Source organism: Malus domestica, chromosome 14 (genome assembly GCF_042453785.1).
Source record: "Malus domestica chromosome 14, GDT2T_hap1".
Classification (NCBI taxonomy): Eukaryota; Viridiplantae; Streptophyta; class Magnoliopsida; order Rosales; family Rosaceae; genus Malus; species Malus domestica.
In genome coordinates, this window is record NC_091674.1 from 7,926,131 (window position 1) to 7,944,959 (window position 18,829).

Consider the following 18,829-nt stretch of genomic DNA (forward strand, 5'->3'; position numbering starts at 1 on the left):
GTGCTCCGGGATACTTAACGGAGTTTTTAACGGAATAAAAAAAATGATGGATGGTGGATAATCTCAGAGACCACTTCTATTGATTTGAAATCTCAGGGACCATTTTCGCGATTTAGCCTTTCATATTATATTACCAGACAAAACAAGAATAAATAACAAAAACAACACGTAGTAGGTAAGTCTTAAAGATACAATGTATGCGGTCTTTTTCATCAAACAAAAATGAATAAAAATAAAACATAGTAGGTAGGCTTTGATATTCTTTTCCTTTTTTTTTTATTTGAAAAAAAAAAGGACCAATTGTAGCTTCACTACAGAATTCACTCTTTTATAGGTCGAAAAGACTCATTGAGACATTTCATCTTTTTCTTTGTCATTATCGTGTAATTCACTAGCACTAGGAATTGAACTCAGAACGTGCCATATGAAACACGGGCCTGATATTCGTCTTCAACCACTGGATCACTCTGTGATGGTTGGTAGGCCTTCGTATTCAAGTCCTGAAGAACAAATCAAGAACTGCCAAATGATGAGTTAATACAGGTTTATCCTTTAAACTTGTTCTGATTGTTAGATTTGTACTCTTCGGGGGCGTTTGTTTGCCCTCACTAAGTGGGACTGGACTAGACTGGATTAGCTGTTAGTCCAATATTGTGTTTGTTCCATGCTAGGACTAACATTAATGAGACTAAAGGGGACTAGCATGGACAAAACCCTTCACTAAGAGGTCTTAGCGAGACCCCATAACCATATGACTAGCTAATACTATCCTCTCTCGTCCTCGTCATGCTCAACAACCACTCCCGATAGACTCCTCGTCATCTCCGGTCACCTAGATCATAATAAAATATTAATAATTTATATATTAAATAATATAATATTAGAATTTGTTATTATCCAGCTTCTTAGTCCAACACTGCACTAAACGCTTCACTAAGTTAGTTCAGCTTAGTCTAGTCTAAGCCAGTCCAGCTTAGTCCTTGACGCTAGTCCAGTCCGAGATAGTCCGACGCAACAAACGCCCATGTTTTACCTTTTTTACATCAATGGGAGGAAGATCAAAATAATGGAGCACTTTCGAGGTTTCTCACGTCGCCAATCTCACTTTTGTTCTTATTTTTGTTATCAATCACAAAGAGCTGAATAAGACTTGGTTGTTATCGATATATCTAAAAAACAAAAAAAAAGTTTTAAAATTCAAAACAAAAACAAAAAAATTTGGAGAAAATACAAAATTCAATAGCCATATAGCTCCTCCATACACCTCATCAGTTGATAAAAACCAAACCCCAAAATGTAAAGCTCACTAATCCTGACCCAGAATGCAGTAGATTGAGAGAAAGATTCTAGTTCACTAATCCTCATCGGCCGTCATTTTGCTCTTGAAGCTCGATTTTCATTTCACTTTGCCAAGATTCCATCCAGTCTATCAAAATATAATTGGATGTGCTAACGTAGAAGGGTAAACTAGTAATTTAATTCTAGTCGGTAATTAAGGTTAGATTTGTACAGATGATTTTGCAATAAGTTCTGCACATTATAAGCCTTAATTTCGCTCTCTTTGTCACAAATAAAACCAAGCATGGTGCTACAATGTCTTCGCCCAACTCAATTTTGAGTTGCTTTTCTTTTGGTGGTTGTGATCGCAGCTGGTGTAGGCCCTGTAGAGGTTGCGGGCTGGTCTCAGAAGAGGAGATTACGGATTTTTTTTGTTTTGTTGCTTTGTTGTTTTTGCTGGGTCTAAGCTTGGGTAAGTCTCCCTAGTTATTTTGGATTATAGCTCTCCTATTGCTTTGGCCTTTTTTTTTGTTGTGATTCGTTTCATAACTTTTGTAATGTTTCTTTTTTTAATAAATTTTCCCTTTTCGTTGTGATTCGTTTCACAATTTTTGTAATGTTCTATTTTTAATGAATTTTTCCTTTTCGACAAAAAAAAAAAAAGAGGAAGCATTAATGAAAATGAGTTGGGCCAACTTTTTTTTTAATAAAAAAACCATTCTAAACTTTTATTTAATCAAAAGTGCTTAAGATTTAACCATAAAGATACAACTATTCATGTAGCAACCCTACAAACATTAAAGCACAGGCCTAACTAAAGCCTAACCTGCAATAAAATATTTTTTTCTATAATTACCCCTAACTAGGGATGGGCAAAATACCCATGGGTATGGGTAATCGCGGTTACCCGCCCATTTAAAGTTGATGGTTATGGTTATGGGTAACCGTTTAAACAAATAAACGGTTATGGGTATAACCGTTTATCCATGAAATTTAAATGGTCGGTTATGAGTATTATCCGCGGTTATAACGGGTATCCATCCGTTATGGTTAATATTCATGGTTATAACGGATATCCATTTACCCATTTAATTTAATATATGTAAAATTAAAAAAAAAAATTAAAAACCCTCAGAGTTACAACTCCGTCACTCTCTTTCTCCGCCTTTCGACTTCGTCACTCTCTCTCTCCGTCCGTCGCTCTCTTTTTGAGGAAAGTGAATAATCGAACTTTAAGTGTTAACGGGAACTGAAATAATAGTGGAAAATTACCTTCTTGTGTAACAGACAATAAAGACGAATGTGATTGGTACATTGAACATGCTGGGACTTGCGAAGCGAGTCGGAGCAAGGTTTGATTATGTAGTTCTGTCTTCTTTGATTTAGCCATCTTTCTATGTCTTTTTTGTTTCTCACGGTATGAACTTGAATCAGGATTTTGCTTACATCTACTTCCGAGGTGTACGGGGATCCTCTCATTCACCCCCAGACAGAGAGCTATTGGGGAAATGTGAATCCTATTGGTACGGTGTTTATTCTGGAAATTTGATTCTCTCTTTTTCTGGATGTTATCTAGTAAATTCCCTCTCTATATTTTGACATAATGCGATAATTGGTTAGCGAGAATCGAACTAAGGACCTCGGATATTTCCCCCAATAGCTATACAGAAAAATATCGTTCGTAAACTATTATTTCAATTATTGGAATTATACGAGAACTTAAATGATTAAAATAGGGAAATGTATGCTAAAATGTACTTATAATGGTGTTTAATTGTCAGAAAATAAAAATTATGACAAATTTTTCTTTTGTAATTTTCAAATTGTTAAAAAAATAATGTAGACGGGAAAAAAAAAGTGTAAATGGGTAAAAAAAGGATAAACGGGCGAAAAAATGGGTAAACGGGTAATGGTTATGGTTATGGTTAAATGGGTAAATGGTTATGGGTAAATGGGTACACGGTTATGGGTATGGATAACCGTTTATAAACGGTTATGGTTATGGGTATAACCATTTATGTAATTACCCAACGGGTAAACGGTTATGCGGGTATGAACATAAACGGTTATAGGTAAAATAACCGCGGTTACCCGCCCGCATAACCATTGCCCATCCCTACCCCTAACAGAGCCTAACCCAAGCCCATTATTCAATTCACAAATATTACGATTTTACCAAATGAATCATCGCCACCATTAAGGCAGAGCCCGAACCCTCATTTCATCCCAGTCTTGCCCAATGAAGTAAGGGAGGGTCGCGCGGGATCGTATTGATACTCAATCATTTTTTTATTATGTAGACCACTAACAGATGATCAAGGCAATGTGTAAGCTTTCATGCAGCCAAAATGACAAGAAACAGAACCTTCTAATTCTCTGCAACTCCTCCCAAACTTTTTAATTTATTAAATTCTAAAATTATGTATATTTTTGCAACAATTTTTCAGAAATGGAATTTCCTCCATTTAATCTCTATTTCTCTCTACATTTGGCACAATAACAGTTATTTGGTAATTAATTTTCTTTTTGTTTTTAGTTTTGGGAAAGAAAATGGATTTTTGTTTGGGTTTGTTTTGGGTGTTTGTCGTTCAACCTCGTTCTTATTTTGTTGTATTTCTAGAAATAATATTTATTTTGTTCACTTACAAAAATACTATGAATTATTTTGGTTCAGTTTTAGAAATAGTATGAGTTATTTTGCTGTAGTTCCAAAAATAGTGTGGATTATTTTGACTTAATTTCATAAATAGAATGAGTTATTTTGTTGTAGTTCCAGAAATAGTGTAGATTATTTTGGTTCGTTTCATAAATAGTGTGGATTATTTTGGTTCATTTCATAATAGTGTTGGGTTATTTTGTTGTAACTTCAAAAATAGTGTTTATCTTGTTCACTTCCATATATAGCGTGGGTTATCTTGGTTCAGTTTCATAAATCATATGAGTTATTTTGCTGTAGTTTTATAAGTAATGTGGATTATTTTGGTTCAGTTTCAGAAATAGTGTAATTATTTTGGTTCAATTTCAGAAATAGTATAAGAGAAATAATGTTGATTATTTTGGTTCAGTTTAAAAATTAGTGTAATTGTTGGAGTTCAATTTCAAAAATATCAAAGATTAGAGTCCGAAGTAGCTTCGGAGTTACTTCCAAGTTTTTTTTTTTTATATATTCTTTTTAAGGATTTACTTCCAAGTTGTTAACTTGGAAACACAAATCTATTCCACACAAGTCTAATGGTAGACTTGTATTCTGCCCATTTCTAATTTTTAATATCAAAATTGACAGTAAGGTGTAGAAGTGCGGTTTCTATTGCACCGCTTGGAAAGAGTATTGTAAATTTAAAAGAGTATGTTCTGCTTGGAAAATCAACTAAAAAGCTATGTTCTGCTAGAAAGAGTATTGCACCGCTTGGAAAATCTCGGACGCACAAGGGAGTACAAACTGACCTTTTTACTCGGAAATATTGTTGAATTTGAATTCTAAAACAGAGATCGAGAGAATGGAGAAAACAAAATAGAAAAAAATTTCTATGCAGCGGAAGGATCGAGAAAGGGAGATTGACTGATAGATCGAGAAAGGGATACAGGATTAAACGGGCAAAGTGGAAGCTTATTATTTGGGTCAACTTGTTGGGCTGGTTTGTTGTTAGATTTATCCTAACCATTAAATAAAGTTATTAGATGATTTTTTATTAAAACTCAAAGTTTTAAAATTATTTTTATTAATTTTTCCAAAAAAAGAAAGGGTAAATTACATTTTACCCCTTCAGGTTTGGGGTCAATTTCAATTTCTTATAACATCTTTAAAACATTTCACTTTCTTACCTCACGTACTATTTTATTTCAATTTCATAAAGCCGTTAAATTTTTCATCCATTAATCCGTTAATAATTGACGTGGCTATCATATTTGTGTCACGTGACTGCCAAATTTGTGCTAGGTAGAAAAATAATAATTTTTTATACATTAAAAATATTAACCCTATTTATTAAAAAAATATAAATAAATAAAAACCCCAAAACCCTTTTTCGTCTTCCCCACCCGAGCCCCCCCCCCCTTTTTTTTATACATAAACCAAAAATCTGCTCCTTGTTTTTTATTTCATGGATCCACAGATCCAATGGCTACCAACCCACACAAACAGCAACAATCATAGCCACCCCCTTCCCCATCACCATCGCAGCCCCCAGACCACTCCGCCACCTCTTCCCTCCAGTTTTCACACACAAAGAGCTCATATCCTCTACAAACCAATTCAACCCGAAATGCAAAAAATCTCTCTATTTTCACTCTCAATCCGAAGAAAAAAACCCCATAAATTTCATAGATTTCAAAATTTTATTTCCCAAGTCGTCGAAAGACTCGATATTTGAGAGGCCGCCACCGTGGAGGGAGTCGAGCATGAGAGGGAGGAGATTAGGCGTTGCAGGAGAGAGAGCATGAGCTTAGGTTGATTGAAAATTTGGATATAGTGATTAAGGGTTGCATGAGAGAGAGCATGAGAGAGAGGAGAAAGAAAGCGCATGAGAGAGAGAGGAGAGAGAGAGTGAATGGGAGTGGCGGGGGTTAGGAATGGGCAAATACCTATTGGTTATGGGTAACAGTGGTTATTCGTTCATTAAAATTTGACGGTTACGGTTATGGGTAACCGTTTAGATAAATAAACGGTTATGGGTATAACCGTTTACTCATGAAATTTAATTGGTCGGTTATGAGTATTACCCGCAGTTATAAACAGTGGCGGATCCAGGAATCTTACCCCAAGGGGTCGCAGTGTAAAAGTTCAAATAAAAATTTAGGATGGAAAAACATATTGAAAATGAAATCATAGTACTTTCATTCATAATTCATAATGGAAACAATATTACAAACTATAATTGTCCACGACGAGGTTTCATATTTTGAAAACGAAGCATTATAGCTTCATTTTCAATACAAGCAAAAATATCTCTCTCAATATAAACAAGCAAGCTATCACTCAACCATTGATCTCCCATTTTGTTCCTAAGTGGACCCTTAACAATATTCATGACAGAAAATGCTCTATCCACTGAAGCAGTTGCAACTGGTAAAACTAAAGACAATGTAATGAGCAAATATACATAATTGAATACTTGATGCATCCTTGTCTCCACCATTTTTTTTGCAAGATCACCAATCCCTTCCAATTGAGAGAAATCACTACTGGAACACACATAATGAATATAAATCTCAAGTTGATCTTCAAGTGTCAAACGATCTTCATCCGAAAAGACTTGAGGATAAAATTGAGCAAGACGAAGTAACTTTGATTTCTCAAAAGCTACAAATGAATCTTTCGGACTCAAACATGCCATACAAATAAGCAACTCGGTATTTACCTCATTAAACCGATCCTCTAACTCCGTAATTTGCTCATCAATGACATAAATAAAGAGCTCCACACGATAATGATGACGATTTGTCTTTATTGGAGCATAACGCATTGACCTCCCTGGAAGTATAAATGCCTCTTCCATGTTAGGAACATCAATATGATGTTTTTCACAAAAAGAAGATACTTCATCAACCAATGCATCGAACCCATTATTCCTCATCCAATATAGTTTTTCCTTGCATGATTTCACTAAAGCCATTGCATTCACAATTTCTTGATCTTTCCTTTGCAATGCTTGTGACAAATCATTTGTGAGTCCCAATATGACTTTCATCAAGAAAAGGTGAAACACAAACTCAAAAGTAAGTATCACTCTCATTAACTTATTTGCTTCAGCCGCACTGTCATTGGGATTATCATCAATAACCATTTGAAGCACATGAACCACGGATGAAAACATAGAAATGATGCTAATCAAGGTACCATAGTGTGAGTTCCATCGTGTGTCACCGGCACGTTTGAGACTTGTTTCTTGATTTAAGCCTCGCCCCGTTATAAGACAATCATTTTCAAAAGCTATCACAAGCTCTTCTTGAAGTTGCCCTCTAAGTGAATCACGCCGATTACAAGATGCTCCAACATGATTAACCACACTATTAGCCATTGCAAAAAAAGAGGCAATGTCTATATTCTTCTTTGCTACAGCAACAAGAGCTAGTTGAAGTTGATGAGCAAAGCAATGAACATAATATGCACAAGGTTGTTCTCTCAATATCTTTGTTTTAAGGCCATTCAACTCACCTCTCATATTGCTAGCACCATCATAACCTTGTCCTCGTAGCTTGGAAATGCTCAAACCGTTGCAAGAAAACAATGTGTCAATAGCATCCTTTAGTGAACTTGAAGTAGTGTCGGTAACATGTTGGATACCCACAAATCTTTCAATTACATGCCCGTTGTCATCCACATAACGCAACACCATAGCCATTTGCTCTTTCACAGACACATCACGTGCTTCTTCCACCAATATTGAAAAGAATCTATCTTTTAGACCATCCATGATAGCATCAAGTGTTTCAAGGGCACATGAATTCACAATTTCTTTTTTAATGGAAGGAGCTAGTAATTTGAGATTCCCCGGGGCATTTTCCATCACAATTTCTCTAACTTTATCATTATTATCTGCAAGGAATTGCAATAACTCCAAGTAATTTCCCCTATTGCTTGAAGTGGCATTTTCATCATGGCCACGAAAAGGAAGACCTTGTCGCAATAAAAACTTAGTGCACTTGATTGAAGCAATCAAGCATGTGCGATAAGCCTTACGAGTTTGGTCAGAGTGTTTGCTCACTGCCGTTTCAATATGTGTAGCTTGATTCATCAAATTTGTAGCAGCTTCTCTAGCCTTATTATGAACACTCCCAACCGGTCCAACATGCATCTTAAATCTTTCTCTCCCTTTCTTCCAATTCTTAAATCCATCTCCAGTGAAAGCTTCACTACCCACTTGTTCAAAATTGGTTTTAAAGAGATAGCAATAGAGACAAAATGCCGCATCTTTAGATACACTATACTCCAACCAATCAAACTCATCAAACCATTGGGGAATGTGATCGGATCATATTTATATATATTTTTATTTCAAATTCACTCGTCTTTTCTTGGTTAGTTCCTTATATTTTTGAGCTATTTACGTTATTTTTGTGTTTATAGGATTTGTTATGCAAAGAAAATAAAAATAGCACAAAAGAGTTTTAAATAATAAATTCGTCGAAAATTGCTTTAGTCGTTCTCATTCTGTCATGGGTTATTGGTAGAATTATGTCACGGATTATAGGTCGAACTTGTCCTTACAAAACTAAAGGTGTTCAAGAGCTTATATATTATGCTTAGATATTCTACCTTCTTAATGCGGCTCTATTTCTACAATGTTTCGCGTTTATGTATTTGGAATGAAAGTTGGGCTTCTAGGGAAAGATCCTATTGTTTTGAATTATCTAGTAGTTTGTTATTTGCAGTTGAGTTTTATACAATCATGTTTCAGGAATTCCTGTTCTATATGGAAGGTATCCCGCCAGAGAGTTTATGCATGCTTCTTGGCCACAGTCACAATTCACAAGAAACTACAGAGCAAGTACCACCATTCCTCTATTTAGCAGATCATTTTCATCAAAAGTGGAACACGGGTGGACCACTAGAAAAATCATGGAGGGCATAAAGAAAAGGATAGAGGGAGTTGATGGAGGCGGCCAGCTTGAAAAACAGAAAAGGGAGAGCTGTGAGTGGGATGGCACTATTCTGTTATGATGGAGAGAAGCGCACAAAAGAAAGAAAAAGAAATAAAAGAAAAGGGGAGCGCCAATCAAAAGGGACGGAGAGATAGAAGCAGCAAGCTGCCTTAGGCAGCGAGAAAGAAAGGCAGCTCGGAGGGGTTCAAAGACACGGACAGCACAAGCAGAGAAAGAAGAATAAGAAAATAAAGAAGGGGGAGAGAGAGATAGACTGGGGGGAGAGAAGAGAGAAGGCCGTGGGTAGCTGGGGAGAAACAAAAGCTTGCTTTGCTGCCTTGTGCAGCTAGAGATCAGAAAGCTGCAGCTTGGCAGCGTGCGGGGTAAAGAAAAGGAAGCAGCAAAGCTGCCTTACATGAGCGCCAGCACAAAAGCAACACAGCTGCCTTCTCTCTCGGTTAAATCTTTCCAAACTTATATTTTATTTCTGTTTTAATAATGTGTAACTAAATTTATTTTGGCTAGAGGTTAATTCAAAACCATGAATATATTTGTAATATGAATTGATTACCTTCAGTTGTGATTTCTGAGTTGTGATTTAATTTGCTTAACTGCTTGATTGATAGCTTATTTTTGTATGTTGATTAAGAATGCATACTTAATTTACATGCATGAATTTGACGCTAGAATATAAGGGAGTTTCACCTAATCGTTATGAACTTATATTCACAAGTAGTGAAGGTTGCTAGTCACAATCACGTTAAGTAAATTCTTGGCATAAGTTTCATGCAAATCATAGTAACGAGTGTCTCGTCAATGCTTATGTTTTTCATAGAACTTAATGATTCTTGCTTGTATCTGTATTATGCAATTCATGTAGGGAACTTGTAGGGAATGTTTTGGGTTGTCGTATGCAATCATCCAACCCAATAACTTGTGGAAAAACTGAGGGTTAATTAGTGCAATTCACGGTTAATTTGGGGCGTTGATATTTACAATTTATTGAAAGAACAACTGAAAATCAATTTAGGTTGCATTTGTCTCATGTGTGGAGAAGAACCCTCTAGCTAGTCCGTCACCTATCCTTTCACCTTAATTTCATGCTTTTGTCAATTCTGTAATTTATTTAAGTTTAATTTACTTCTCGTCAAAACCAAACCCCCCCCCCCATTATTAAATTATATTATTTAGTTAGTTTTCATTGTTGTTAGTCTTTTAATTCAATTTCCGTCCATTTCAATTCCTAGTGTCTAATTTGATTGTTGTCATTATTTTGAGTCATTCTAAGTGTGTTTCGGGTTATTAGAGTTTTTAGCCTAGTTTTGTGTCCTTGAGTCTTGTTTAATATTTTTAAATTAATTTAGAATAGATTAGCAATCCCTCCTAATCCCCGACCTAGAACAATACCCTACTTACATCTATACTACAATTGTCAAAAAGAGGGTTTAATTTGTGTGTTAACTTATTTTAGTATCAGAATGAAGCGTCGATTAATTCCCGACATATTAGTTATTGGGAAATTATGACCTCTAGGTTGACAAGGTCCTTTTTGTAGATATAATCTTCGGACCTCATCTCTCATATTAGCGTTATAATCTATTATTCGAGTTCTTAATCCAGGATCCGCTTGAAGATTACCCAAAACATCATCTAACTGACTTTGTCTTGAACTTGGAGTTCTTGAACTACCAACAGTATTTGAACTATCAACATTATTCGAACTACCCGAACCCGATGATGACTTTCTCTTAAAAAACCGTTCCATAATAATGCTTGCTACATATACAAAATATTCAAAATAAATACTCACAATATAAACAAACCATAAACATAATCAAAATAAATATGAATTGGATTTTCAATTAAATTAAATATCTCATCTTGCATTCTACATATACAAAATAATGAAAATAAAAACTCACAATATAAACAAACCATCAATATAATCAAAATAAATATGAATTGAATTTCAATTAAATTAAATATATTCTACATATACAAAATATTCAAAATAAATACTCACAATATAAACAAACCATAAACATAATCAAAATAAATATGAATTGGATTTCAATTAAATTAAATATCTCATCTTGCATTCTACATATACAAAATAATGAAAATAAAAAATCACAATATAAACAAACCATCAATAAAAACAAACCAATAAAAACTCACAATATAAACAAATCATCAATATAAACAAACCATCAATAAAAACTCACAATAAAAACTCACAAAATAAATATGAATTGAATTTCAATTAATTAAATATATTCTACATATACAAAATATTCAAAATAAATACTCACATCACAATATAAAAACCAAGGGAGGAGATGGAGTTGGAGCCGCCAGCAGAGGAGCAGCAAGGGAGGAGATGGAGTTCACGTTGAGGGTTTGGGGGCAGCAGCAGCAAGGGAGGAGAGGAGTTGAGGATTTGGGGGGATTGAGTTAGGGTTGGAGGATGAAAATTTGGGGCTTTTAATTGTATAGGGGTTGGTTAGGAAAGGCTGGGATGGGGGGGGACACTGTGGGAATTTTTTTTTTTTTTTTTTTCGGCCTGGCCCAAAACGACGCCGTTTTGGCCAGGTCATTTAAAAAAATTTCCTGGGCCAAAACGACGCCGTTTTGCCCGTATGTTTTGAAAAAAAAGAAGCGCGCGCGAGCGCTGCTTCTTCTTCCTCTTCCTGCCGAGCTTCGTTCAGGATTTTTGTCGAACACTTGGCGTGCGACTTCGACCCCGACGACCCCAGCTCCAAGAGGTCGCGTATGGGAGCTTCAAGGTTGTTTCCATGGTTTCCAAGGGGTCGTGCGACCCCGACGACCCCACTGTGGATCCGCCCCTGGTTATAAATGGGTACCCATTTAACCATTTATTTTAATATATGTAAAACTAAAAAAAAATAGTTTCTAGCTAAGTTTAGTATCCCGAGACATATTTGGTTATAAAGGGACATATTGTCTCGGTTTACTGCTGCGGTGAACAGTTCAAGATCTTCCACATCCACTGCGTCACCAAGTAAACCCGATATGTTTTCACTAATGTAAGTTCAAGTCCAAAAGACACTTCACCAGATGCATTTCATGCTTATTCTCTCTCAGTTTTAGGCAGCCTAGTCATACATTTGCATTTACATTTGCATTCAAATGTGGGGTAATTGTTGGAGTTTGAATGAAATTTCAACTCAAATGTGGGGTATTGTTGGAAATTTAAGTAGTTTGAGTAAAAATTTCTTTGTCCCATATTGGCCATTCTCAAAAGATTTCATCACTTTATAAGGCTTTGTCCTTTATAAAAAGTGATTGGAGTAATAGACATTGGAAAATGAAATTGGGTTCACCTTGGGTCAGATAATAAAATTGGGCTCACCCTTGGGGTTGGGCTTTGGGGTGCACTAATTAATTGGTAATTAATATATAATTAATTATAATTAATATATATAATATATAATTAATTATCAAAAGATGGGCCTTGGGCTTTATCTGAAAATTAAATTCTTTAATTAATTATTTATCTAAAAATTAAATTCTTTAATTAATTATTTTTTTTAATTAATTTTGAATTTAATTTAATTAATTTTTATTTGAACAGACTCATCTTTTCAGATAAAGTCTAAAGTCAATGAAAAACGCAGAGAGCACTGCACCCCATCTGAAGAGATGTCTCCCAACAGTCACATCTCATTATTATACATGTTGCAAATAGGCATAATCCCACTATATATACATTTGTCTACATGGCATTTAGAACACAGAAAAACATAAATCTCCTTCTGTAATCCATAGCATTCTTACTGAGAGTACTCCAAGGAAATTCGCCAGAAGTTAAGTTTTCCGGTGCTGGAATTCTAACTTGATCGTTGAATCCTAGTGAAACAGACGTCTAGAGAACTACAAACACTGAGTATGGCGAAATTTCTGTTTCAATGACATTGCGGTACGCAAGCCTAGATCTTCAATATTTCTGTTTAATATTAGTTCATTGTTCATACACTGTTTATTTATTAGCATATATAAATTTATCACAGATTTTTGACATATATTCAACACAAACAACTTCACACAATCCGCAAAAGAGAGAACTTGTAAATTTATGTATCCAACCGGGCCCATGATTGAAGCAACTGAGATATTCCTTGTGGTCACCAAAATCTTAGCTCCTGCCTTGGTCCCCTCTATCAATTAAACTCTCACCTGCTCCATTTGATACGATCGTCATTCCACATATCATCCAAGACGAGCAAAAATTTCTTATCCCTTAAAACATCTCGTAGTTGTGCTTGCAACTGATCCAAAGATAACCCTTCAGGGTGCGTTTGGTACGTGGGACGGGACGGGACGGAACGGGATGAGGCGTTCCGTCCCGCGTTTGGTGCGCCAAAAATGGGTGGAACGAGCTGTCCCACCTCCCCCCTGGAACGGGTTTGTTCCACGTCTGTGGAACACAATGTTTTACCATTTTAAGACAAATATACCCCATGTCTTTTTCAAAAATTACACCTTCGTCCCATCCCGTTCCGTCCCGTTCCGTCCCGTCCCGTCCTGTCCCGTCCCGTCCCGTCCCATTCCGTCCCGTCTGCGTACCAAACGCACCCTCACTGATCTTTGTACCTAATGCAGAGCCAAGGATGTCTTATGTCAATCTAGTAACATCAAAGTCCACCGACACATGCTGCCACATTCTTAAGTCAAAACTCCCAACAACTCTCTGATCATTGTACACCGACTAGGCAAGGGTGGTCTTTCCCAAACCTCATAATCCCACTATAGGAATAACATAAACATTCAGCGTAACCTCTCATGTAACCTCTCTCTCTTATATCCTTAATTCTATGCCTCTAGATAGGGTGAATAACAGTGACATGCCACCACTTGTTCTATTTTTTTTTATAAAAAGAAAAAAAACAATAATAATATCATTCAGTGTTCTTTGCTTTTTACTAGAAATAGGAGATTCAATCAGGCTAAAATAATAATAATAATAATTGAGCAAAAAAATAAAATAAAATAAAATAAAAAATCAAAGAAAGAAAATAAGAGGAGAACAAATGTAGTTTGAGACTGATTAAATCCAAGCCGTCCTCTGATCATTACAATAATTTTAGGGTAAATTACAAATATAGTTTGGGGTCTATTACAATCGCATACAACATTTTCAAAACATTTTACTTTCATACATTTACTTATCATTTTATTTCAATTTCATACATCAGTTAGAAAATCCGTTAAGTAAACCGTTAAATGATAATGTGGCAAATATAGGGTCCTTATTTATGCCAACGTAGCTGCCACATTTGTAGCACGTGGCTAAACACATAATAAAAAATTTAAAATATTAAAAAAAATAATTAAAGAAAAGTTAATTAAAAAAAAAAACCCCAGAAATCCCCATCGTCTTCCTCACCCAAGCCCAACCCTTCTCCCATCCTCATTACCCATTGCTCCCCATCTCAGAGAATCAAAACCAATAATTTCAAATTCTTATATCCAAATGACCCAGATCACTAATTCCTCAAAGATACAGACTTCAACCATTTTCAATTCAAATTAGTGCAACCCAAATCACAAAATTCAAAATAGATCACTACCCAAATCCCAAATTCTCACAAACACATCAAAAAATCAACAAACCCAATAAATTGAATCTCCTGAGACATGAGAGGGATCCTTGAATTTCTTGGTGAGGCCGCCACCACTGGAGGAGGAGGAATCGGCGACCACCTCCTTGACCAAATATACATAGGCAAACCCACCTTCCCCAAGCTGCCTCACGATCTTGAACCGATTCTCGCTGATCCACACGTTGCCTCCGTCTTCCCCACCCATCACTCACCCTCTTCTCCCATACCCCATCACCCACCCCAAAAAATCCCCTTCTCCCGGTCATGCTTGAACAACCCAGACCGCTCGACCCACAAGAGGAGGCGGAGGTGCGCGAAGGTGCAGATGCGGCTTCGGTGGTGGCTTCCAAATTTTGCTTGTGGGAGTTATGGTGGACGGATGTGGGCGACGGAGGCAAGTTGATGGTGGAGGACGGTGAGAGGGACGAAATGGGTTTGGTGACAGATCATTTGGGGGAGGTGAGCAGAGTGGAGGAGAGGGTGGTAGGGCTGGGTTCGGTTCAAATCGGTATGGTTTTTTGACAAAACCGAAACCAAACCGAAATTTCGGTTCGGCCCATTTTTTTTCGGTTCGGTTTTTTCGGTTTTGGTTTTTTTCGGTTCGGTTTCGGTTTTTTTTCGGTTTTTTTTTCCCCAAAAAAATTAAAAATTTTGAAACTTGAAATTTTAACATCTCTAACACAATCACAGTTCAAGTCTTCTACACAATCACACTTCAAGTCTTCCAACACAAAAAAATCAAATAAACCTTCAAGGTTTCATCACTTCATGCCTTTGCACACACTTCTTCTCTTCAAGTCCTCAAACTCAAAGCTTTCCCAAACACCAATTACATAACATATACCTGTAAAGAACAAAGCATAACATCCAATGGGTTAGTTGGAAGATACAGAACTGATGCAGGACCATTTGAATAGTTGTATGGTTAGCAATCAAATCGAGAAAGAATATCAGTTCAATTGTAAGGTAAAGCATTCACCATGCCTTCACGATGGCATAGCAATCGGGTTTCAAATTCCCCTTCAGGCAGTGGAGATGTAAATTCGCATTAAGAAAAACACATCAAGTTATTATTTGCATACAAGCTGACCTGGGAAGATGAAAGCAAGTTAACAGCCGGATTAGTAAATGCATAATTCACCGCTAGAAGGTTTAGATATGAATAAATCAGACAACCCTTTGGTGTGCCATAATAAGTGAAGATTAAATCTTTAAAAGAGAAGAACCAAATCTCAATAATAAGTGAAGAGATTAAACCTTTAAAAGAGAAGAACCATACACAAACAACCCTTTAATGTACCCACAAATCACGGCAATCCAAGAAACAACATTTTTCTCCAATGATTACAAACCCTTAAATCAAATATATTTACCACATAGGGCTCCACAAAGACAAATCCAAGAACAACATCAGCCAATTTTTCTTCAAAAATTCACAAAGTCAACAAATAAATTCACAAAGCCAACAAATAAATTCACAAAGCATATTCAACAAACTAAAGAAATAAAAACTATTAATCAATAAATAAAAAAAACTACCATTTTCAGCACTCAAAGAATTAAACAAGAAAATGAAAAAAATGAAGAAATTGAATACTTACTGTTAAAGAAATCCGGAGGAAGGAGAGCTGAAGATCAATGTTACAACCATGGACTTGGCACGTTGGAAAGAGGAAGAGAGGAAGGAGAGTTGAAGAGAGGAAGTGAGGAAGAGAGGAAGGAGGGAGAGAGAGACTGAGGAATGAGGGAGAGAGAGCAGCGGATGAGAGAGAGAGAGACTGAGGAAGGAGCGAGAGTGTTTGAGAATGAAAGCTCAAAAATGAGTGACGGCTGCTAGGGTTTGTAAACTTAACAAATTTTATAAAGCATTAGCGATTAGAATACCTATAAATGATATATTGGTACAGATATAGCAACAACAAGCCTACAGTCAAGTTGGCTTGAAGGAATTATCCCCCTTGGATGGAAGGGGTTCGATTCCTCATAGCAGCAGGGTTTTAAGTATTTATATTTAATTTTCATATTTCGGTTCGGTTTGGTCCGGTCCGGTTTTCAAATATCAAAAACCGAAACTGAACCAACTAAATTCGGTTCGGTTCAACAGATTCGGTTCGGTTTTTTTCGGCTTTGGTTCGGTTTGGTTGTCGATTTTTTATGGTTTTCGATTTTTCCAACCCACCCCTAGAGGGTGGGGGGTTGCAAGGAAGGGGAGGGGAAGGGATAGGTTTCTACGTTTTTATTTTTGTTTTTTTACTTTTCTTTAATTATTATTTTTTTGCCATGTGGCATAAATTTGACAGCCACATGGCACAAATGTGGCAACCATGCAGCTTTTAATTGATCAATGAGTGAAAATGTAACAGGAGTACTATATTGAAATAAAATAATACATAAGATATAAAAGTATAATGTTTTAAAGATGTTGTATGAAATTGTAATATATCTCAAACCTGATGATGTATTATGTAATTTATCCATATTTTTAAGACACCCTTTGAAACCATACATCCATTATCCCAATGGAAATTAAGAAGAAAAAAAAAAAGAAAATCAAGACTTTTATGACTCGCTAAACATCAGGAGCAACATGATCATCATCATCTCTGCGGCTCCATCATATGAACAAACTCCTCAAAGCACACGAACCCATCCCCGTCCTTATCTACCCCGTCTATCATGCGCCGGCACTCCTCTAACGTGCACCCTTCGTCTCCGACAGACGTGAAAAACCTCAAAAGTTCCTCCGCCGATATTTTGCCGTCGTTATCCGTGTCAAACACTTCAAACGCATCCCGAAGCTCCGAGTCGGCATCTAGACCGAAAACCGGTCCGACCTGGTTCAATAAAGCCTCAAGGATTATCATACCGTTGCCGTCTCGGTCCACCTCGCTCAGCATCAACGTCACCTCCTCTTGACTCGGCGGGTCGTTCCCGAGCTGGTACAGAAGCGCCTCGAGTTCTTTCCTCGACACCACTCCGTCGTTGTCCCGGTCTATAAGCTTAAACGCTTGGGCCACGTCGAGATCAGCCGAAAAATGGGACCAGACACCCGATTTTTGGGGCAAAACGCTGGTGGGCGTGGTGATACCGCCGGCTCCGGCCCCGGGCTTGTGAATTGAATCTGGGGAAGAGGAGAAGGAGGAGGAAAAATCCGATCCGGAACCGAACGACGGGCAGCGGGACACGGAGGACCGGTCCTTGGACCCGAAGAGGCATTTCGGACTGAGATTTTTGGAGCTAATTTTGATCAACTTCATGTTTGAAGATGAAAACCCAGATGGGGGAAGAAGTTGTAGAGAGAGAAAGGATGATGATGATGAAAGAGGAGGAGAGAGAAAGGAAGAGATGGGAAGCAGAGAGGAAGGGATGGGGGGTTAAATGGTGGGAGAGAAGGCACTGCCATGGCAACTTCCAGAAGGTTTCGGAGGTGAACCTTTTCAATCGGCTGATTTATATATGTGATAATTACAAGGAGAAATCGCACTGTAGAAATGAACAGTGTTTTGGACATAATTTCACTTTATTTTCGAAGTTGCCATTGACTCTCTCTGCCGTTGATCACGATGCCCGCTGTCGATGATCGTGTAAAGGTGCGATCGCTAAATCGAACATCCTCGATCTCAAATAAATAAGATGGTGTATTCAATTGAGAATTTAAGAGATTTTAATAGATTTATAAATTTATGAATTTTATAAAGTTTAATTGATTTGTAGAGATTTCATGTAAAATTTTGATTCAATTATCTCGAAATCTTATAAAATGATGAAATTTGTGGATACTTAATATACACTACAAAATCTCTTTAATTTCCTAAACTTTTTCAAATTCTTTAAATTCAAATTTGAATTGAATACAGCTAGATTTTTAAGGTTTTAATAAACTATTTTAAAATCATGATAGAATACAATCACTTAAAATCCTGAATACCTTTCCCTCTAAATTAGGTTAGGGTTCCAAAATTAATTTTCCCCCAATTTTCCCTCTTTGCAATGGAAGAACATCCATTGTCTTCCTCCTCATCTTCTTCTTCTGCTGGTGCTTCGACCAATAGGAATACTTCAGGCGGTGCTGCTGCTACTGCCACTGCCGCTATGACATTTGAGCACTTCGTAGGTTCGGGAGAAGGACTATGACAATCAGTGCTACCAACATACCCATTTCCGGAATCTAGAGCTGGAGCAAAACCACGAAATCAGCACTTCGTACGGCGGAAATATGCCGTCGTTCGATGAGGTGTCAACGATGATTACGGCTGACACGTGGCGTGGTCCTGCATCATTTTCCTCCTCACTTTCTGGTTCTTCGGTTTGTATCCAATTGTCAGATTATATTTTGGAATTTTGAT

At 36.8% G+C, this 18,829-nt stretch overlaps 2 protein-coding genes and 1 long non-coding RNA gene across 3 annotated transcripts; all 3 read right to left on the reverse strand.

The window, feature by feature from the left end:
* Window positions 1–410: 410 nt before the first annotated feature.
* Window positions 411–8,072, reverse strand: LOC139191137 (uncharacterized). The gene is made up of 2 exons (XM_070811692.1): window positions 6,240–8,072; window positions 411–500 (listed from the first exon to the last, which is right to left on the reverse strand). Exons 1-2 carry the CDS (start codon window positions 8,070–8,072, stop codon window positions 411–413), a joined length of 1,923 nt encoding a protein of 640 aa, XP_070667793.1.
* Window positions 8,073–15,033: 6,961 nt separating this feature from the next.
* Window positions 15,034–16,320, reverse strand: LOC114822130 (uncharacterized). The gene is made up of 3 exons (XR_011575409.1): window positions 16,085–16,320; window positions 15,463–15,573; window positions 15,034–15,327 (listed from the first exon to the last, which is right to left on the reverse strand). It is a non-coding gene; the product is annotated as an uncharacterized lncRNA (long non-coding RNA).
* Window positions 16,321–16,921: 601 nt separating this feature from the next.
* Window positions 16,922–18,203, reverse strand: LOC114821037 (probable calcium-binding protein CML36). The gene has a single exon (XM_029092749.2). The coding sequence runs from the start codon at window positions 17,738–17,740 to the stop codon at window positions 17,081–17,083; it is 660 nt and encodes a 219-aa protein (XP_028948582.2). The 5' UTR covers window positions 17,741–18,203; the 3' UTR covers window positions 16,922–17,080.
* Between the last annotated feature and the right edge of the window lie 626 nt (window positions 18,204–18,829).